This window comes from Lepisma saccharinum, chromosome 10 (assembly GCF_977018435.1).
Source record: "Lepisma saccharinum chromosome 10, izLepSacc3.1, whole genome shotgun sequence".
Lineage (NCBI taxonomy): Eukaryota > Metazoa > Arthropoda > Insecta > Zygentoma > Lepismatidae > Lepisma > Lepisma saccharinum.
In genome coordinates, this window is record NC_139238.1 from 67495524 (window position 1) to 67505714 (window position 10191).

Sequence of the window (10191 nt, forward strand, 5' to 3'; positions counted from 1 at the left end):
TTTTTGTCGCTGATATATATTTGTTACGTGAACTAAATTTATTTCTTCTTCAATATCTATATTGGGGAGCGCACTGTGTATACGTATTCCTTCTACTTTTGTTGGCTGTAGGCGCAGTAGTTGTGCTTTTACTTTTTTAATTTTCGTTTGCGTGTCACTGTCATTTTTCTTTTTCTTATATAGGTCGTGTAATACTGCATAATGGAAATTAAATTTATTATACCATTCGTGTTGTTTTTCCCAGGAGTATTGTTTACAATATCTTTGGAAATTTGGCTTAAAAATTTCTGTCCACCATCTATTAATATTTTGTTCATATAATGATCTCTTAGTCCATTTTTCCCACTGTTTGTCAAAGCCAAATCTAAAATCTTCTTCAATTAAATGTGATGTATTCATTTTCCAAGTTCCCCTCCCTATTCTAGTTAACCTTACCGGTGATGTCATTGTTGTAATTACAGCATGGTGATCACTAAAAACCACCGGTTCCATATGAACAGAGGTAATATTTGATTTTAGTTCACTTGAAACATATCCCCTATCTATTCTCGAGGTACTAGTTGCAGTGACGTATGTGTATCCGAGTTCATTGCCTCTTTTTTCTTGCCACAGTCCAGTAGCGGCTCGTGCCTAAAATAACAGGTGAAGAAGTATATTTATAGGCAATGAAAACAAATAGTAAGTGCCAGTGCCCCCCCCCCCCAATTTAAAACGTCTTTTTTGTCTTCATCCGTCCATCTGGAAAATGGTGTCTGCAACAAATTACACACTAAGTCATTTACTGGGTTCATTGTAGAAACCACAGCTCAACACATGAACACAACACACGATAGGAAACGCGAAACACACACGCGGAACAAGATCTCGCGAGAACGCGAAGATTTTGCCACAACCACTGGATGCGATGTTTTCTCCGACGAGAGAACTGCTTCATCTAGAAGGCGACACCCGTTCAAGGCCAACGCTAGGTGACGTCACCGTTGCCATGACAACCGGCTAAGTTTTCCGCAACCTAGCGGTGTTTGCTCTTGTGTTGGGACGAACTCAATACGTGCGTAGCGCCGAGCGGCGTGTTATTTGAGTATTATCGTGTGCGTTCTGCTGGGAAATAGTTAAATTTAACAAGCAAATGAAAAATGTCAATATTAATTTGAAAATTAGGTGAAAACATCTGCACTTGTTTCACTTGGCCAGCCGCCACTGTGCCACACGTCCTTTAACTGCAAGCAAGTTGTGCAAAAATTTTTGCAAAGCATTTGAAAAATTATAACCCGGTGTTTGGTCCACATTACATAATACGCAATTAAAATCCCCTGCTAAATACATTGAATCTGCACTACCTGCAATGTATTGTGGTACTGTATATGTATAAAAAATACTTCTTTCGTTCCGGTATCTTGATCCCGACGGTGCATAAACGTTAATTAATGTCAAGGTTCCCAATTTCCCCATGATTAGCCTTCCACTGGATTCTTTTTGTACTTGGATAAATGATAGTCCTTTACGAACTAAAATTGCAGTTCCTGTACCACTTGAATTATAATTATTATATTCTATGTAATTTTGATTACATTCTAGCGAATTTCGGCCTACTTCTTGCAACATCGCAACATCTATACTTTTTTGATGCAAGAAACTACGTAGTGATTTTAACTTTGTTTCATTTTGTATATTATTTATATTTATATTTGCAACTCGTATTACTGATGTTTCCATATTCCTATATAATACTATTAATAGTATTAAAATAATCCACACTTTTGTATAATACATATTTTCCATATAAATAAATTACTCTATGTACTATGTTCTTGAGCTGCCTTTTCGCTTTCTTTACTTCGATTACCAGTCCCCATCTTCACTACTGGAGAATTTAATCCAATAATTGGAGCACTATTTGAAAAGTTATTTCCTAATCGTCTGGTAGAACGCCGTTTTGCTATAGAGTTTTTTGTTTTTGTTTTTCGTTTAAGCTTAGTTTCACTTACCTTCATTTGATTACTATTCTCACTCCCACAAGTGGAAATAAGATCACTGTCTTCTTCTGATTCTTGTTTGTCACTCAGTGATTTAGTGGCGGATGCAGTTTCCTCGGTGATAAGGTAGTGGGGGGGAGGGATGTGTCCATGAATTCTTCCTTTTTCTTCTCACTCTTCATTAATTCTCTTGATTCTTTTTCTTCCTTCGAGTGTTTTTTATCTTGAGGTTCTGACGTTTTTTTTATTTGCTCCCTCCTCTTGTGTTCTTCCTATTTGTTTTCCCATCTCATTATTACCGGTTGGCTTCATTTGTGAGGTAACCTCATTTTTCTGCTGATTTGATGCACTAGCTAAACCCTCTGAGCTTACTATGTCGGTCTCATTGGGCAAAGCTGCCTTACTGTAGGTTGCCTTGACTTTCGGTGGGACCCGTAGGGTAGTCATTTGCCGCTGGTTACAACTGTATCTTAAATGTTCATCCGAACCACAGAACTCACACGTTGGAGTTTGTCCCGTATATATCACGTGTGCCTTATATTTACCAATAGTTACAAATGATGGTATTGGCTTCTTTAATGACATTTTTACTGTACGTACGCCACTGGGCACAGGGTAACGAAACTTTTCACTCCACATTTCTTCTGTCACTTCATCCACTGTTCCATATTCACTGAATTTCCCGTGCACTTGTCTTAATTCAACTTCCATAGGTAAATTAAATACACGTACGTATTTCACTATTCGACTTGCGTCGCTAATTTTTACTTTCACTACGTTCCCATTATCATACTTAAATTCTAATTCACCTGGGTACTGTTCTAGCAATTTTAACATAGTACGTTGTCGCACTAATTTCAAATAAACACCACGCGCAGTTGTCGGTATTTGTATTGCTAAAATTTCATCAATACTAAGTTTAAACTTACTGTAAATGAACTCATGCACGTCCATTGCACTGGGTTTTGCTGCTCCATATGCGAAATTTATCAAAATGGTATTTTCACGTTCCATTTCTATCCTTTTTATTCTTATTAACTATTGTCAAATACTATTACCGATCAGAGTCCTATTTTCCACTTGGCTCAACACTCGCACTCGGTTTTCCACGTCACGCGTTATCTAAGCCCGCACGACTGCTTAGCTTCGACCTGCCTCTCCCGTGGCCAAGCACGGACTTGCCACTCGGCCACAGGGTCGGGCACAGTTCGAATGCAAAATGTCATTTGTTCACGGATGGATATGTCACAAGTTTCGTCAACCATAGTAGCAAAATAATCCCGACTTTTAATATCTCCTACCACGGAGCGCAAAACAGATCTCCCTAATATATCAATGATCTCGTTCTGAATGTCATGTGAGAGCCATTTGTAGATCGAACGTCCCATCCACTCCCCTAGTTCATGCACATCGTCTTTTGAAACTCTTGTTAGTAAAAATGTTAACAATACACATAATTATATACTTAGTATATATTAATAAGTCATGTGTTTTACTGTCTCCGGTCATAGCCCCCCCCCCCCCAAAGTTGATGGTCTAGAACATTTCAAATGTGTATTTAAAGTTAAGTTCATGTGGCACAATTCAGAGTAAACTTTACAAGAGAAGCAAAATAATACATTAGATCCTCTTAAGCAAAATTATTTGGGGGGCTCTGCCCCCACATCGTTAACATTGGGGGGGCTCGAGCCTCCCCAAGCCCCATGAAGTCGGCACCTATGTTCGCCATTTTCCGACAAAGTCGGGAAATTTTCGGGACGGGAAATGTTCGAAATTTCCCGAAGATCTATAAATCTCGAATTCTACACGTCATTTTCAACTTACGTGATTGTTTTTGCATTTCTAGAATAAAAAGAAACAATTTCCGATAAGTTCCAGACACTTGCAATGCAGAAAACGTCGAGAATTAACAACTTTTTATAATGACCTCCCCCATGGCGCAGTGGTAGCGTCATTGCCTTGTAATCGAGGCACAAGTGGTTCGGATCCCACTTTAAACTGTAGGTCCAGCCCCAATTAGCCTTACTGTGCATAAAGTGGACTTAAAACATCAACTCAAACCAAACTCAAACCAAAGTATTTCCCGAAAAGTCCGGAAGTTATTTCCCGAAGTCGGGATCGGAACGAGAATTTTTTTTCCCGATCCGGTCCCGACTTTTCGGGATCCCGCACTCCCCTACTAGTCTGTGGCACAGACTTTGTGGCCGAAGTATTTTCAAGTCAACTTCAATTTTCTGGTTTGCAAAATACTACTACTACTACTAATATTAATACTAAATATACTAATAATAATAACTTTAACAACATCAACAATAAAGTAACTTTAGATGACTGATGGGGTAGTGTTGGGCGATATATCGTCCAGACGATATATTGCGATATTGAAAATATATCATCCAGGCGATATATATCGTCACGATATTTGGTGAAGTACATCATATCGACGATATATTATCACGATATTTGGCGATATATATCGTATCGGCGATATATTGTCACGATATTTGGCGATACATATCGCGGAGACGATATATCTCCGATATCACGATACAGAAAAATATCGTATCTACTTTAACGAAATTTTCTTGAAGATATATCGTGATATCAAAGTTCCGATATCGCCTATCCCTACTGATGGGCAATATATGAACTCTTATTCTGCCCCCCCCCCCCCCGGAGAAAAATCTGCGGCGACCTTAGAGGAGGATAGCGCCTTGCTTGCCTGTCACTACAAAATAAACAGTCTGCAAGCGCCATTAACTTTAATAAATCAGTGGCTATTTTCAATTAGCTGCCTGTGGTAAGTTAAGCATTTTCAGACATTTATGGAAATCGCTGTAATTCTTTTGTGATTCCAAATTTAATGACTCAATATCAAAAGCTTTCTTTTTGTTTATCGCCACTTCGCTCTAAAATTAGATAAGTAGTTTCCATGCAGTGGCGTATTAGCCAGCCCCGCAACCTCCACAATGCAGGTCGAGGTAGAGGTGTAAAAGGCCACGCAATGCTTTCTACATACTCCTGAAATTTTGTATAATCCCAGAAATTACGCAACATAGTGTCACTTGTGTGGAAAAAATCAATTTAATAAACAGATGTGGGTCAAGAATGACACTATTTGCTCTGGAAATTCTTTGAGGCTAGTACTGACAGAGAGACCTGCTCTTGTTGTTTACTGTCGGTGAAATTAAAAGATGTGTTACTGTAAGTCAGAGTTTGTTCCATTAAGGAGTCAACGACCACCAGAAATTACTTAGCAAACCCCGTTCTCGCCCCGCCCGTGTCGTCTTGTAACAAAGGGGTCTCGGGTCCGATATCCAGCGGAGGCACCTACAATGGTTCGGATCCCACTTTAAACTGTAGGTCCAGTTGCAATTAGACTTTCTAAGCTTGAAATCGACTTAGAAAATTTCAGTAAATGCCAACGAATCTCTGGCGCCTGGATCTGCAACCAGTACGTATAAACCCACTGTTTGTCTCCCTCTTGTCAATCTGTGTCTTGAGTTGAATGCCGCTGTATACATCCACGGCATTAATCAGTGGCCCAGTGAATTTAGTTCTCGAGTAATTTTTTTCGGCTTGCTTTTAATTAGAGATCATCTCCAAAATAAATGTTCTAGTCAAATTATTTTTCTTTTAATTCATACAGCTAACCTCCGTGGCGGAGTGGTTAGGACAGCTACGACGACAGGACCCGATGTTCGAATCCCGGCTTGGGCATGAGTGTTCTTTGTGAGTGTCCCTTCATCACTTTCATCATATCATCACTCATTCTCATCGAGGCCGGCATCTGCTTCAGGAGAGTGTAATGACTAGGATTCTTAGGTTTTAACCTATTTTATTCCTTACTTGGTAACGTCACTATTCTAACATATATTTTCGTTTTAGCAATTTCTTAATGAAATACATGAATCCTATAGGTCCTAAAAACGGCTAAAAGGAGTTAAGATCCTAAAAAAGGCTAAATTGAACTTTTCAGCTAAATAAATGTAAAAAAAAAATATGCGGAAACCTTGTTTTGTTTCATCAGAGTGAACACATTATTAACTGTACGGCAATATGAAAACGTATTCTCCCCCCCCCCTCTCTCTCTCTCTCTCACACACACACACACACACACACACACACACACACACACACACACACACAGAAGGAGGTATGGAAATGAGACAAGGGAAAAAGCATGAGAAAGAAAAGGGAAGCAAAGTTGGCATTACAAAAGAAATAGCTCAACAATGACACGTTTAAATGTTTATTATTTTCTGTATTTTCTAAAAACTGTGTTTTTTGTGTGCCTTAAGTTTAGTCAACATGTAATATGTGAAGGAAAATGTGTTTGCAGTATTGATGCTCATGTAAATGCAAAGATTTGTGATTGAATTCAATAAAAATACGGGTAGGGAAAAAATCCTAAAACGGGCTAAATCATCTCATTATAAAGCCTAAAATGATGTCTATTGAATCCTGAAAGTCCGGACACTAGTAATGACATTCTCGTTCACACACTAAATGCTTCCACTATACAACATTATTTACATTTTATTCAAACTACAATTGTTAAAAAAATGCAATTTTCCACAGGACGTTTCAGGAACTTCTGAACAAGGCTCATGTAACAGATAAAAGAGCAGAAAACCAAGGTAAATTTTAAAATATCGAAAACTATTTTATCAAAAAGTTGAGATGTTCATTGAAGATCCCTCGAATATTCTTCTAATGTATGTTTTCGTGAGATCGGGAGGACTCACATGCAAGATTTTTTCTACCAAATTCATTAAAAATTTAACAACATATATGCATACATACCATATAGTCCCCCCCTCTCTCTCTTTTCATGTAAATATATTTATTTTCATTATTTTACCTCGCTTTTGTGCCACTTTTGGCTAATTAGCGAAGATGCGGATGAGTAACGATATGATGACATTGATGAATGGACACTCACAAACATCCATGCCCAGGCCAGGATTCGAACCCGGGACCCCTGGCGTCGTAGCGCGATGTGCTAACCACTCCGCTACTCTTCTTATAAATATATACCTGCCGAGGTCTGGTAGAGCGTTTGGCTGCAACGTTGATTTCAATTTGAACTTTCTGCACCCCGCATGGAGGGACTCTGGGGTTTACTTTGGCACCTGGGAAAAGGGCTGATAATGGAAATTTGTACGAAACAGAACGATTTACTTTCGTTAATATTGTGTCGTCTTTCATTTTGTCTTTGATTACTACAGCGAAGAGGTTAACAACAAGTGAAATGACGCGTTGTATTACAATTAATAATAGTCAATATTACACATTTTACGTCAAATAACATAATAGGCATTAGACACGAATCTTCTGTAATTTTCGTTTCTTTATAAAATACAAACAGACGGAAATCGCGAATGGCAACCAGTTCGCCAAACCGAAGGAAAATTTTCTAATAAATACTGAGGATTTCATGGAATTCAAAGATATTTCCATTTTGTTATTATGCGTACCGGATTTATTGTTTTACTAACTTATTGGGTTAATTGGGTCGAAGAAGAAAGGACGACAGAAATCCATTAAAAAGAGGAATTGTAGAAAAGGGAAATTCTGCAGATGGTATGCTGTTTGCAGTTGCATTTCTGCATACTTCTCTCAACTGATAAACGAACAGGATATGCTTTTGCGTAATGGAGTTCACAAGGGACACGAGTCAACGAAGATCGCAAGCAGAACAACAACCCACAAAAGCGATAAAACAACGGATGTCTCCAACACTATACCAACTACCCTATACTAAGTTCAACCGCGTCATCGACTTTTGTCTACGCGTAGGGGATAATCGGGGTTTCGTTCGTGACATGTTTTTTTTCTGAATGATGCGTAGCATAAATATTTGTTCACAATTAATGCTTAACATTTTAAGATTGTTACTATTCACTCTATATTACAGCTGCACTCCGTGAAGATTATGGTACTACAAGGTTCTATAGCACTTGCGATAATTGCTGATGTACATATTTTCTTCGTGGCTACGTAAGCCTATTAAACCAACGATTCTCAATTTTTTTCTCTTTGTACCCTTTAATCGTAACTGAACGTCTAATGTACCCACACCAAAGGTTTTCTCCGAATAGTGGGTTTTGGGTAATTTTTTTGACTGCCTGATTGGTGGGGTGTTTTTCATATGTTGAAGGTGTGTATCTGCAATAGAGCAAAATTGCATTCGGGCTGTATGTGGAAAGATGGTAAAAAAATTAGAATCCTACGTTTATTATTTTATTTGGTGTTCCCACGTTTACAATATTTATGATTAGTTACAAAAATAGAAATGCGAAACACCTGTATGCTAAGAAGTACATTAAAAACTTTAATTTTCATATATGTTTTCTAAAGTTATTGAAAAAAGTAAAGAACAAAAATATGTTTGTAAACACACTGTCAAGCACAACTTTGGAGTTCGTATTTAAATCCTCAGAGTTTCTAGTGAAAAGGATGTGTCTGCATAGCCTGATACTGTTTCTCGGTGTCTGGTTGTGCACTTGAAACTTTCAAGCGGAGATTCGGCTCCAAATTTAGTCTATTTCGGTAATTGTATTTTTTTGGTACACCATACATGAAAAACCAGTCTCCGAGCTGATCGCGTACCCCCTTCAAGTGGTTCATGTACCCCTGAGGGTACGCGTATCACAGTTTGAGAACCACTGTATTAAACTATTAAGAATATCTAGACAACAGCGAAAGCACACCACATGAAGGTTCACGTGAATGCTCTAGAAGGAATTCTAAGCAAATGTAAATTTTCAGAATTTTGAATTTCGTAGCTGTTTTTCGAAAGGTGAGGAAATTTCGAAAAAGCTTCGTTGGAATCTGGCAGCTAAGCACAGAGAGATTTGGAACACGGCACGCGACTCCTATTCGTCAATTTCACATGAAAGTGGAGTCGAATAATGTTGTTGGCGGTCCTTTTAATTTCTTAACATGCGTTGCTCTTCAGAACGCCTCCCCGATGGCGCAGTGGTAGCGTCGTCGCCTTGTTATCAAGGGGTCCTGGGTTCGATACCCGGTGGAGGAACAAGTGGTTCGGATCCCACTTTAAACTGTAGGTCCAGTCCCGATTAGCCTTACTGCGCATAAAGTGGACTTAAAACACCAAATCAATCAATCTTCAGAACGTCAACTATATCTTTGCTGGGCTTAGTATCAGAAATATAAAAGCACTCCGCAAGAATGATTTTCATTCGTTCTTTAGGATGTCCAGCTCACTTTATATCATTAGGTTAATCAGACAAAATACAAAAGACGAAAGTATGAAGAAAAAAGAATCACTATAAAAAGAGAACCCGAATTTGTGTAAAGATCTTGTTCAGCAGAATGACTGTGTCAGAAAAAATCCACAAGACTGAACAAATAAATTAAATTTTATCTGTAGAGAATGTACAAAATATTTTATTTACTTACGTGGTAAAAGGAAATCTCTTATTTCATAATATCCTGTTGTGAAGGGATCATACACCCATCGACAGCCAACAAAGAAACGACGTTGGAACTGATCTTGAGGATCTGGTAGTGTTCGGAAACAATGTAACCAAAGTCCAAGCTTGTCCAATTTAGCACCCGAAATTCTATAATCACTAACCAGCCACGTTGGCGCGCAAAAGGAAACTGCTACACAAACAAAAGCAGCTAGGAACAATACAGTGCCAACATTCCCGGATAATGTACGTTTCTTCATTATGGGTAGTTTTTCACTTGCCTTTTCTTGTTCACAACCTACACGAATGTAATATATTGATATTAGAGATCAATCATTATCTCAAGCCTCGTATTATATAACTGCATACCACTGATGTTCTTACACTGAACACTCGAACAATTGAAATCACAATTGCAACGAATTCCACAGTTTCTTCATCTAACAGCACTCACACCGCCTGTTTCCTATCAGTGACTTCAAGACCTCGTTTTTTTATCGTTCCCTTGCTTTTATCGCACGTCCACAGATTTTTCCAACACTTTCACTCGCCTTCGCTAACGTACTTTCATATGTTTATTAGTGGTGTTGGGAGTTGTGGTTGGTTGCGATGCGTAAACGCCCTTAAAACACCCACCTGTGCTAACCTTTTGTCTCACAGCCAGCCACACTGAGCTGCATATTATTTTTCACACAAAGTTTTCAACTTCGAACAGTTTTCTTCTGGGCGTATATATTGGGGTAGGGAAGTGTCACGGTCCAGAATTATGAATC

At 38.5% G+C, this 10191-nt stretch overlaps 1 protein-coding gene across 1 annotated transcript in view; it reads right to left on the bottom strand.

Moving 5' to 3' along the window:
* sinu (claudin family member sinuous) overlaps positions 1–9812 on the bottom strand; it is a 49031-nt gene extending 39219 nt beyond the window's left edge. The window contains exon 1 of the mRNA XM_083129877.1: positions 9405–9812. Coding sequence (XP_082986003.1) covers positions 9405–9678 — 274 coding nt within the window. The 5' untranslated portion in view covers positions 9679–9812. The remainder of the gene's footprint in view (positions 1–9404) is intronic.
* Positions 9813–10191: the final 379 nt, after the last annotated feature.